The 12,666-nt window shown below is 51.6% G+C and overlaps 1 protein-coding gene across 1 annotated transcript in view; it reads left to right on the top strand.

Moving 5' to 3' along the window:
* Positions 1-3,272: 3,272 nt before the first annotated feature.
* TCF4 (transcription factor 4) overlaps positions 3,273-12,666 on the top strand; it is an 85,242-nt gene continuing 75,848 nt past the window's right edge. Inside the window, exons 1-3 of the mRNA XM_054002952.1 lie at positions 3,273-3,582; positions 3,817-3,908; positions 5,518-5,590. Of these exons, the coding sequence (XP_053858927.1) occupies positions 3,573-3,582; positions 3,817-3,908; positions 5,518-5,590 (175 nt within the window). The 5' untranslated portion in view covers positions 3,273-3,572. The remainder of the gene's footprint in view (positions 3,583-3,816; positions 3,909-5,517; positions 5,591-12,666) is intronic.

The raw sequence follows: 12,666 nt of genomic DNA on the forward strand, positions 1-12,666 counted from the left end.
GTGTGCTGCCGGCGCTGGAGCCCCTCGCGGGTGTGCTGAGAGCCCTCCCGGGTGTGCTGGAGCCCCTCCCGGGTGTGCTGGAGCCCTTCCCAGGTGTGCTGGAGCCCTTTCCGGGTGTGCTGAGAGCTCTCCCGGGTGTGCTGAGACCCCTCCCGGGTGTGCTGGAGCCCCTCCCGGGTGTGCTGAGACCCCTCATGGGTGTGCTGAGAGCCCTCCCGGGTGTGCTGAGACCCCTCCCGGGTGTGCTGGAGCCTCTCCCGGGTGTGCTGAGACCCCTCATGGGTGTGCTGAGAGCCCTCCCGAGTGTGCTGAGAGCCCTCCCGGGTGTGCTGGAGCCCCTCCCGGGTGTGCTGGAGCCCCTCCCGGGTGTGCTGCCGGTGCTGGAGCCCCTCCCGGGTGTGCTGAGAGCTCTCCCGGGTGTGCTGAGACCCCTCATGGGTGTGCTGAGAGCTCTCCCGGGTGTGCTGAGACCCCTCATGGGTGTGCTGAGAGCCCTCCCGGGTGTGCTGAGAGCCCTCCCGGGTGTGCTGGAGCCCCTCCCGGGTGTGCTGAGAGCCCTCCCGGGTGTGCTGAGAGCCCTCCCGGGTGTGCTGGAGCCCCTCCCGGGTGTGCTGAGAGCCCTCCCGGGTGTGCTGAGAGCTCTCCCGGGTGTGCTGAGACCCCTCATGGGTGTGCTGAGAGCCCTCCCGGGTGTGCTGAGAGCCCTCCCGGGTGTGCTGGAGCCCCTCCCGGGTGTGCTGGAGCCCCTCCCGGGTGTGCTGAGAGCCCTCCCGGGTGTGCTGGAGCCTCTCCCGGGTGTGCTGGAGCCCCTCCCGGGTGTGCTGGAGCCTCTCCCGGGTGTGCTGGAGCCCCTCCCGGGTGTGCTGGAGCTCTCCCGGGTGTGCTGAGAGCCCTCCCGGGTGTGCTGGAGCCCCTCCCGGGTGTGCTGGAGCCTCTCCCGGGTGTGCTGGAGCCCCTCCCGGGTGTGCTGGAGCCCTCCCGGGTGTGCTGCCGGTGCTGGAGCCCCTCCCGGGTGTGCTGAGAGCTCTCCCGGGTGTGCTGGAGCCCCTCCCGGGTGTGCTGGAGCTCTCCCGGGTGTGCTGAGAGCCCTCCCGGGTGTGCTGGAGCCCCTCCCGGGTGTGCTGGAGCCTCTCCCGGGTGTGCTGGAGCCCCTCCCGGGTGTGCTGAGAGCTCTCCCGGGTGTGCTGGAGCCCCTCCCGGGTGTGCTGGAGCTCTCCCGGGTGTGCTGGAGCCCCTCCCGGGTGTGCTGGAGCTCTCCCGGGTGTGCTGGAGCCTCTCCCGGGTGTGCTGGAGCCCCTCCCGGGTGTGCTGCCGGTGCTGGAGCCCCTCCCGGGTGTGCTGAGAGCTCTCCCGGGTGTGCTGGAGCCCCTCCCGGGTGTGCTGGCGGCACGAAGCGCTGCGGTGCCGCTCGTGGCCGGGCGCAGCCGGAGCCCTCCGGGCAGCGCCGCGGGCCCGGCCGTGCGGCGGGCTGCGATCCCGCGGGCCTGCGCGGAACACGTGAGGGGCGCAGCGAGGGGCGGCGGGGTCCCTCCATCTTGTGAGCCCCGCCGCGCCGTCCCGCCCGCTTCCTCCCGCCCTCCTCCTCCTCCTCCTCCTCCTCCTCCTCCTCCTCCTCCTCCTCCTCCTCGTCATTGTCTGCGAGCGGCGGCGGCGGCGCTTATAAGGCGGCGGGCATTGCCCGGATGTGAGCGGCGGGCGATGCGGCTGCCCGGGCGGGATGCGATCGGCCGCGGCTCGGCGGGGGAGGCCGCGCTGCTGAGCCGGAGGAGGCGGCGGGCGCTGCTCTAAACTTGGACCAAGTTGGGGAACGGGCGGCCCCGCGCTCCCCCGAGGGGGGGAGTCGCCTGGTTTTTTTTTTTCGGGATTTGGGCTTTTTGGTTTTTGGTTTTTTTTAAGGAAGGACAAGGAGGGGGCAAGTCCCCGAGAGCCGCGGCGCTGCGAGCCCGTCACCATGTGTCTGTAAAAACAATAGGGCAAAAGTTGTCGGACCTTCTTTTTTTCCTTTTTTTTTTTTTTTCCTTTTTTTAAAAATTTTTTAATTTTTTAAAATCTAATTTATATTATTTTTGTGGCCGGTGGCCGGGCCCCCCAAATCCCAACAAAGCCAGGTGTAGTGTGCCTGTAAAGCTGTGGAATAACCCGGAGCAGGACTGACACTTTCCCTACTTTTTGGTGGTTTTGGAGGGTCACACACGTGTGAGACAATAAAGCACTTTGGCAGAAGATTCCTCTCTTTTTATTTTTTTATTTTGATTATTTTTATTCCTTCTTTTTTTTCCTTTTTTCCCCCCCTTTGGAATATTGTGAACATATTTGTGGCCATTTAAGGTAAAGTTCCAATTTGCTGTTAGACTAACTTGTCTGTGTTTTTTCTTTTTTTTTTTTTTTTTTTTTTTGCTTTCATTTTTATTTTTTGATTGAAATTGTCGATCCCGATGTGTTATTTAAAAAAAAAAAAAAAAAAAAAAAAAAAAGGAAAGAAAAGAAAAGAAAGTGCAAGTTCCGGGCTGTGTAAATCTATACATTGTATATACATTGCATAGATACGATGTAACCACACGTGTGGGAGATACACCAAGGTGCAGACGCGGGGACTCGCTGCTTTATTTCCTACCGGAAAACGAACTCCAAGGAGTTCTTTTTAGTGGTGTCCGGCCTGCGGGAGGAAAATACGGAATAAAAGCGGCAGAGGGGATGAGGGGAGAAGGAAGGGCGAGGGGAGGGGAGGGGAAGGGGGGGGCTGGCAGCATCCCCAAAAACTTGCGCGTAAATCCAAGGGGCTGCTTTGCAAAGTTTGCACCGATGCTCTGGGAAAATGGGAGAGCTGGGCGTTGGGATTGAGCCGGGAGGCGGGAGTAAAGCGACCAAAACAAAGCAGGGTTACAGATAAAAAAATACAAAAAATAAAAAGGCGAAGGGAACGGGTAATCCAAGGGGGAAAAAAAATATTGTTCCTTTCGGCCAAGTGCCCGCGTCACGTGCGTCCGCGGCCCCGTATAAACGCGCTTCGCCATGTGTGTGCGCGAGCTGGGCGAATCCAACGTGGAATCCTTGGAAAAGTGCGGCGGGAGCGGGCGGGAGCCGGGCGCGGAGCTCCATGAGCGGCGGCGGCGGGTACGGAGGCGGCGCCGGGGCTCGGCGGGCTCGGGGCCGCTGCGCTGGGCTGGGCTCCGCGCCCCTTCCCTCTTCCCTTCGCTTCCTCGGCTCCCCTCCCCCCGGGCGCTGCCTCCGCACAGGCCCGAGCCGCTCCCGGGTTGTTGTCGGCCTTATCCCCCCCCTGCTCTCGGCAAATTAGGAATCGGGGCTAATTGTCCCCCGCTGCCCCCCCGCCCCCGGAACCTGCACTTCGCGTCTCGCCGTGCCTTTTTTTTCCTCCTCGCTCTTTGCCGTTTCTGCCTCCAAACGCTACTTTGCGTGGAAGAAGGAGAAGGGAAAAAGTTGGGAGCGGATGGCTGTAGTTTCTTCTCTGGGATCCTCATTCATTCCTCGCTGAACCTCCTGTTGCATAAATGATGCTCCGGGAGCGAGGCTTTGCCTTTTTTTTTCTCCTCCGGATTTGGGTTTAAGAGTGGATGTTGCCGGGTTTGGCTCGCCTCTTTGGAAATACAATATCGCTTTTTTTTTTTTTTTTTTTCTCTTGTTGTTGTGTTTTTGGTTTTTTTTTTTTTTTTTTTTGCTGCCCCTCCATCTTTTTTTTTTTCCCTTCCCTTCTTCTTCTCAACCACCCACTCCCCGACCCCCCTTGAAAAAGCAAAATCCGACTGTGTTTCCTGCAAGGCTCGGGATTTCTGATTGCGGTTATTTCCATGTTTCTAGGTTTGTGTGATTTTGCTAAAATGCATCACCAACAGCGAATGGCTGCCTTAGGGACGGACAAAGAACTGAGTGATTTACTGGATTTCAGTGCGGTAAGAAACAACGGTGGAAATTAGCAACAGCTGTAAAAAAAATTCTAGCTGCTCTGTTAACAACAAAAAAAAAAATCCAGCCAAAAAAAACCCTAAAGCAACAAAACCAACCCCAAACTGTGCTCTAAGTGCATTGGGCAATTTTTAATCAGCAGCTAGAAGCATGGTAAATATTTTTTTCGCTTTAAAAAAAAAAAAAATCCAAACTGAGTATTTTTAGTCTTTCTGATTGTGTGTGATGGGAGATGCAGGCGCGTTCGCAGCTTGGTTTCATGTCTCGGACGGCTCAAATAATTCCTGCCAAAAGAAACGCCCCGAAAACTGACCATTTCTCATCATTCCATCATACCAATATTGCACTTTTATTGTGCTTTCGATTTTCAAGCCTTGTTGGCACATGAACTAATTAATTGCTAATGACTCGCTGATATTCTCCTTTCGGTTCTTCCCTTGTTTCGATTTTGGCACATGGAAAGTGCAAAGAAATCCACGACTGTCTCAGTTTAAAGTTTTCCCTGAAATCTCCTACGGCTTCTGCTGGCATTAAAACTGCTCCAACCTTCTCCTACCCGCCCTAGGCAGGATTTGGGAGTGATTTTCGAAGGAAAGAGGGATTTTTGTCCCCCTGGGCTGGTTTGGAGGCCGAACGTTGCGCCGGACGCGTGCACTTGTCTAGTTTTGTCAGGCTCCCCCTCCCCCTCCAGCCCCTTCCTTCCTCTCCCCATCCCCTCCCTTCCCCCCAATATGTCAGGAATATCTCTCTATCCACTTAGTTATTTATTTTGGGGAAGAGCTTTTGCTGGGAGAGGCAGGTCTGCTCCCAAAGCCCAGCAAGCCCCCCCCCCTTTCCCCTGTGTGCTCCAGGCTGGTGCTGCTGCTCCAGCCTCGGCTTCTGAGGGATGGCTTGGGGAAGTTTGGCCAGGAATCGTAGCCTGCGGCAGCTTCGCAGCCCCCTCTCTGCTTGTTGGTGCACTTTTCCCATTTGTTCCTTGGCTTTTTGCAGGCTCTGACTCAGGGAAGGTGCGTATTATCCACTAGACACGTCGGAGAAGGGAGAAACCAATTAGGGTCGAAATAAACGCTGGGAAGAGAGAGAGGAGTGCGAGAGGGAGGGAGAGGGGGCGAGGAGCGAGCCTGGCTTCCAATTGCTCGGTGGGAGAGACGGAATGAGAATTTAGGGCAGGTGGCACTTTGCATTATTATTATTTGGGTTCCCACATGCCAGGCAAATCCTGGAGCGGGATGGAAATGGACGTTGCTACGTTGATGACCAAGGTTGCGACCCATCCCAACTTTTTCCGCCTTTGTCGGCGGGGAGAGGGGAAGCGAGCCCCGCTTCCCAGCCTGGAGAACGCTGCTGGGCACCGGCGTGGCTCAAAGGCTTCGGCGAGGGCAGATTGTTTGGGAAGCTAATGAGCCTGATAAAAGCGGGATGCTGGTGGCGAGGGGCGCTGGGGGCTGGAAGGAATCTGGACGCCTTTGCAGGGCTGTGGGGGCTGACGGTTCGGGGGAGAGGAACTCCTGAGGAATGTGCAAGGAACTTTGGACTGCCAGTGGACTCGGGAATTGCTTGTTTTGCACTAGTAATGCCTCTTTGTTTTTTTTTTAGATGTTTTCACCTCCTGTGAGCAGCGGGAAAAATGGACCAACTTCCTTGGCAAGTGGACATTTTACTGGCTCAAGTATGTACCGTTTTTTCTTCCATCCGTAGTGAAAACGTTGGGATTTATTTATCCATAGGCATTACCTTTGTTGTGGTGCTTTAATCTCTTGTGGGGAGCAGATTCGTTCGGATTGCAGCGGAATTATTCCTAAGCACTGGTTATTCTTATTCTGATTTTTATTATTGTTATTATTGTTATTTCCACAAGCCTGGGAGGTTTTTAGAGCGTTGCCACACATTTCTGATTTTTTAAAAACCCCTGGACTTCTCCTCTGTTTAATCATTGCTTAAAATTGTTCTAGTTTTACAGTAGATTTAGCTTTTTCTTTTAGTGATTTGAGCCCTGGAGAATTTTTTATTTCCAATTCCAAAGCCTCTCTTTGTCTGTCGGGGACGATAGTCAAAACCTCTTGTGTGCAAATTAATTTTGTGCATTAGAATTGAAGCAGAATCGAGGCTGTTGCAGTTAAATAAATAAAACAAGTATCCGAGAATAAACAGCAGGAAAAAAAAGTCTTTAGGATTAGAGAGGGCTGTTTGCTGATGGAATATTTTTTGGGAATTAAAATATTCAAGTGACTTTCTCTTGCTGCTTACGCCAGGGCATTTTGTTTTCAAACGTGAGAGTGTTTTGGAAGACTTTCCTGAAATTTAGGTGGATGATTTGTTCCTTTGGCTGGGGTAGGGCTGATGGGCATCTCCCGCGCTCCCTAAAAACAGGAGTGGGATGACAAAAGCAGTCTCGGAGCTCTCTGCAGTAGACCATGTGTGGACAATAATTGTCTGGCAACTCAAGTTTATAGAGAGGCTTTTATGTGCCTGACAGATGAGAGCTCCCAAAGATCCCTGCTGCACATTTCCTTGCTCTGGGATGCAGCTGCTTCTCAGTGCCTCGACGTACAGGTAGGCAGTTGCGGTGTTCTCAGTTCCCAGGCAATTCCACATGCCAGCACACGGGCCGGCGTACTCCACCCGGCTCCTGCTCTGTCTGGGCACTTTGGGCAAGGCTTCCCTGGCAGCCCCCAGAGAAACCCCTCCTTGCAGAGAGTTTCATACCTGCTGTTTGCAGGTTTTCTCAGTTCAAGACACCTCTCCTCTTTATTCAGGGTTTGATTAAATGCGCTGGGACATCGTTTAGCTTTTTATTTCCAGAGCGGGATTTCGGCTTGGAAGTTTGGTCTGGTTTTTTTCAGATCAATCTCCACCTAAACACTCATTTTGTGCCTTTTATTCTATTTAGACCTTCGTAATAACAACCTGGGTTTGTTTTATCTTCACAAACTTGCTTGTATTGTGAGATAGCAACTTGGGGAATTTTGCTGCTGGGTTGGGATAACTTTCCAAATATGAGCTATGGGTTTGAATCCCAATTTTTGTCCTTTTCTGACATAATTTTTGAAGTGATGAGGCCGGATCTCGAATCTCCACTCTATTTGTTTTCACTGGAGAGGAGCGCGGAGTGGTTGTGCCAGACAAATCAATTTGTCATGCTCAGAGCCCAGTCCATGCAGCAACCACCACTTGGGCTGACAGCAAATGACTCCAGAGTTATATTTAATAATTCCTCCTAAACCTCATCTCCGGAGTCGTTTGGATCAGGACAATTCGGAGCAAAGGGAGTGATTAAATTGTGTTTTGTTGTCCTGCAAGCTGAAGCAATCGGGGGAATTTTGACGCATCCTCACCTAGCCAGGAGGATGATTTCATGAGCTGCAGGAAGTTAGGAATAAGGAGCTACAGACCACTTAAAACAACACCTGAACTCTGCATGGACAGAATTCCAAGAGAATTCCCGGACTCACCGGTGCCTGGTGCTGAGGAGGAAGGAAAAGCTTGGTGGAGCGGCGGGCACCGTGCATTGGTGGTTGTGTGCACAATGGCAGCAAAGGGTGTCTCTGGCAGGGAAAATCAAGGCAATTTTCCACTTGCAATATCTATCAGACAGGGAATTTTGCAGCGAGTGCGTGGTGCTTCCCAAAAAAAGTTGGGGGTTAATTCCCCCCGCTGCTCCCGGGCAGAGAGAGGGTGGATGTGTGGCCTGAGGATGGAGTTGGTGGCTATTGTTTGCCCGGGCAGGGATGTGAGGAGCCTGGGAAATTGGGATTGGATCTGAGAATACCTGGATGCTGTTTTCTGTGGCAGGATGAAAGGCAGCTCCATGCATAATAGCGGACATAGTCTGTTATTCTAATTATGCAGATTGCTAACAGGGAATTGCAGGGAGCGGGCTGGGTCCTGGTTTTCCTCCTGGAAGTTCTCCCTCTGAAGTTTGAGCTGACCTTTAAATATTCCTCTTTAAAAACAGATTGATTGACATTCTCTGCGTTAACCCCAAACTTCTCTTACAGAGGGGAGAAAAACAGAGATTAAAATAAAAACCAGGCACCTCAAAGTAATCCCAAGCAGGGAAGTGAAACTAAGTGGACTTTAGGAAGTGTGGGAATAATTCCTGCTTAAAGTCATCCCCGTGGCTTTTTGCTCAGCTAATCCATGATGCCGTGTTGTGATTTGCGACGTGCGAGGGAAAAGAAAGTAAAGCCCCGTTCCCTTTGAATCTGGAATTCCACAAACATGGCTTCTCCCCATGTTCCAAAGCGGGGAGGGCTGCGAGGGAGAAAGGAATGTAACCTGAGCTCCAGCCGTGACATTCCCAGGGAGCATTTTTCACATGAAAGGCTTTTGTCAGCCCAGGAAAGGACCAGGAGTTTCTGTTTGATGTTTGCAGGTGTTCGGCACAGGGCACTGAACCAAGGCTGGAGCCTCTGACCTGCACTGGGAGAACTGGGGGAGACTGGAGGGATTGGGAAGCAAACTCCCCTGGAGTTCCCTCCAATTTAGATCGTATTTGGAAAGTGATTTAATAGCTGTTACTTCAATTGAACAATGCACATTCATCGGGCTGAAGTGGGGGGTTGCTTTTTATTTTTCCTGCTTTGTTTGCCCTTTTTTTAGGACAGTTGCCAAAAAAAAATTCATTTTCTCACATCTACTAAAATTTTGGGAGGAGTTTGCAATCGCTTCCATAGTAAATTTATCTGAAATTTATCCTCATGCAAGTGTGAGGCACTATAAAATGAAGAGATGATGGCTGAGGATCGGATTTTGAAGCAGCTTTTCCCCCAAGAATTCCCTGGGTCTGTCACATTTGACATATTTCAGTTTTTTATCTGTTAATCAAAGCCCACATCTTCCTGGTTCTGTTCAATTTCTGCTCCTTCTATTTAAAGGCTGGAATTTTACCTCCGTTTGGGAGCATCTGTTCTGGATTGCCCACTCTGTAGCTGCTTGAATAGCGTGTGGGTGGGAGCAGAATCAGAGAAAAGCGGAATTTTTATCATTGGCCATTCCCGTGGCCCAGAAAAAAGGGAAAAATCTCCAATCTTTGCCTGACCAAATCAAGCAAAGTCCCTTTAAAGGATTTAAATCCTCGCTTTTCATTTTGCCATTAGTTTGATTAGGGCTTGGCCTGCATTAAAGCAACAAATTAATACATCTCTAACGAGGGAATCACAAATCCAGCACAGTTTAAATTCCTTGGTTTTTTATTCGGGATGTTCAGTGAGGAAATTATAATGAATATTGTGGGGTTTTTTTTTAAGTACAGTCTGGTTTTGGAGTGTGGCCTGGTGGGAAAGCTGCAGGATTTTGTTATTATTGTTTGATCATCAAAAAAATGGAATTAAATCGAGGCTTTCTTGGGAAGATGTTTTGGAGCTGCTCAGGTGAGGCACACCTGGGATGCCTGCACGGATCCTGCTGCTCTCAGCAGGAACAGCGTGTGTGCCAGGGAGGATTTGGGAAGCCAGCGATGTCTTTGGGGCTCTTCGTGCAGAAATGCCATTCCAAAGAATAAAAAAGAGAGGGAACAAAACCTGTAAGGGAGATCTCGCAGTAAAAACCTGCTTTTAGAAAGGAAGCGGTGCTGCGGTTCCACGGGCGGCTCCGAAGGGGAGCCCCCGTTTTTCAGGGGATTTGCCAGAAAAGAGGGAGAAAGATGCTGGAGTTTGGGTGTTGGCTCGGCCTGCCACCTGTGCCAGGCAGCATTCCAGGGCTCTGGAGCCTGCCTGCCTCATGTTCCTGCGGAAAACTCCGCAAAAGCGGCTCCTTCCCTATTTTCCGCGGCTGATGTTTCGTAATTATGATTAAGGAGAAGAGGAATGCTGTTGCCTCCCATCCTCGCAGCTATGTTTACTCGGGATCCTCCTCCCCTCCCAGCCCTATCCCAGACACTTCCGTGGGGGCAGCGAAAGAGCCACGCTCTGGGATTTGGAAGTGGCCCGAGCCAGCCCGGAGCACACTTGGAGGAGGAGCGGGACACTGAGCTCCAGAGCAGAAATCCTGGATCTTACTCGCAGGAGCAAACGGAGCGTGGCCCGCAAAGGACGCTCGGCAGCCGCCTGCAGTCCCTCAGATGTTTCAGTCTGGGAGCTGGGGGCCTGTCGTGGTGAACAGAGAAACCCAGCTCAGCCATTCCCCTGCAGAATGGAGATGGGGATTTTTAGGTGCTTTTTGCCATCCTCTTTCCGTGCTACCTTGTCAGGGCTCCGGAATATATTTAATAATTCAGAATTCCCCTTCGGAGCGGCAGAACCGCTGCGGGCCCGCGTGCAGCCAAATGTCACTCGGTGTGGGGACGCTCTGCCTGCCCTTGCCAAGTTTAGCAGGAACAGCAATGATGGCTCACATTATTCCCTGGATCTGAGGGATCTGGGAACAAAGTGCATCTGTTAAACCAGGGAACTTAGGCCTGGCTCGCAGTTCAGTGGGAGTACAAGGCTTGCTCAGGGAAAAAAAAAAAAACATGTGAGGTACAATTTGGCTTCTTCCCATTGGATTTGTACTTGTGCCGCTCCCAAATTTGTGTGGATTTTTGTCAGAGGCAAAAGTGGCTTCTGTGGCCTGAATTCCCAAGGAACGTGAAATAGGCACAAATAATCCTGGGAACACCAAATTTTCATCTTTCACCGCTTATTTTTTTGCTAATGCAGAAAGAAAGTGATTTAATTTTTTTAAAATTTCCCCTCCATTATTTAAAGAGATTTTGGGTATTATTTGGATATTTTCCTTATGTAGGAAGTCAAAGGATTTAAGCTCCTTCTTTTGGATCCCAGGGATGTTGTGAAGATGCTGCTTGAAGTTTTTTTGAGATCAGCAAAGAGATCAGCAAATCTCTTGTAGTATTGTAAGGGGGAATTAACTGAAATAGCACAGGAACAACTAAACAATGCACATATAGAATGGAATTAAGTTATGGAAGTTTATGCTGTTAATTGCTGAAATCTCTCTGGAATCTTGGAGCACTAAAAGCTGTCCTATAAACAGTTTTGCTTTGAGCTTCAAATGATTCCTTTAGCTTTTTTTTTTCCTTCATCTGCTCTGAAAAACAAAGTCATTTTGGAAGCTTTACAGCTCAAACATTTACTCCTCTTGGTAAACTTCTTGTAGCTGGAAATTTGGGGCTCTGCAAAGCCCAGGAAAAAGGGAGGGCCCCGGTGACCTGTGGTTTTCAGGGGCTGATCCTGCTGAGATCAGCCAACAAGAGCTCTGCAGATTTATAAGGAGTGGTTATGGCTTAAAGGTCTTTTCCCAAAATGTTCCCAGATAGCAGGGTGGTGGACATCAGGGAGAAAAGCTGGAATAACCTGGGAATGTTTCCTATGATGTAGCACAGAAAATGAATATACATGTAATAGGATGTGCCATCTGCCAGTGGCTACTCTGTGGAGTTCCTGCTGCACCTCGGCAGGCAGGAGGGATGACAGCGCTTCATCCCGCTCCCTGCAATAATTCAATTTGCCCTTATTTATTGGGAAAAGTCGTCGCCAAATTTCCTCCCGCAGCTGATGCCGCCCCTCAGTCGGTGGCAATGAGATGTGGAGGGGCCTCCACTGATTTTTGGTTGTCTGGGAGGTGGTGTCCTGTGCCCAAAATTCACCTCTGTGTCTTTTGGAGGTTTCCAGCCCGGAAATTTGGGCACAAATTCCTGGGCTTGTAACAAACTCACCTGCTAAATTGTCATCTCAGAGCTGTTTGCAGGGAAAACTTCCTGGCAAAGCAGAGGGTTGGAATGCCCAAATTCTTAATTAATTTTTAAATTCTTTTTAAAGGCTGTCGTAGAATTTCTTTTCCTAGCAAACTCTATTAGGAAAAGCCTGGAGAGAGGTTGGAGTGTTTATTCCTTCCTCCAAGGTAAATGCTAGGCAGGTGGAAAACTGGGATCATTTGGGTGGATTTTGGGTGCGCTGTTGGTGCGAGAGCTTTGTGGCAGTCACCACATCTTTCAGGACTACTCCTGGTAGTAACGACAGTAGTAGCTACGTCCCATTGTTGTCTGTGCTGGTGCGCATCCAGTTTGGAACCAGCGCTGCCGGGTCTGGCCGACGCTCTCAGCCCGGCCTTGGCTCTCGGGACTGGGCACGGCCGGGTCCTCTCCGCGGGCGCCGTGTCCTTTACTCGGGGTTTGCTCCGGCTGTGCCGGCTCTGTGGCACGGCGGCGACGCTGGCACGGGGCCGCAGCAGGAGCAGAGGAGCCGGGCTCCCGGGAGAGGGGAAGCGGCTCCGGCTCCGGGCTCGCAGCGACGGCAGGTGCCATGCAGAATGCAGGCGGCGTTCCTGGCAGGATTCCCGGCGGCTCCGGCCTTCCCAATGGCACGGCAGCACCCTGGGCTGGCCGACGGGTGGGAACGGACAGGCTCCTTCTTTGTCATGTGTGTGTGTGACACCCCGCGTTGTCATGTGTATGTGTGTGGCAGGCTGCTGTGTCACATGTGTGTGTGGCTTCTGCTTTGTCATGTGTGTGTGTGTGTGTGTGTGTGTGTATGGTCCGCTCAGTCACATGGATGTGTCCGTATAGACACCCTGCTTTGTCACACATGTACGTCCCTTTGTCATGTGTGTGCATGGTTCTCTCTTCAGCACGTGTGTGTTACCTGCTCCATCCTATATGTGTGTGTGTATCCTCCACCCTACATGTGTGTGTATCCTCTATCCTACATGTGTGTGTGTATCCTCCACCCTACGTGTGTGTGTGTGTGTGTGTGTGACCCTGTGATCCCAGCCAAGTGTATGCTAAAATCCCAACCCAAAACCCTCTGG

The sequence above is a fragment of the Vidua macroura genome, chromosome Z (genome assembly GCF_024509145.1).
Source record: "Vidua macroura isolate BioBank_ID:100142 chromosome Z, ASM2450914v1, whole genome shotgun sequence".
In the NCBI taxonomy this organism is placed as follows: domain Eukaryota; kingdom Metazoa; phylum Chordata; class Aves; order Passeriformes; family Viduidae; genus Vidua; species Vidua macroura.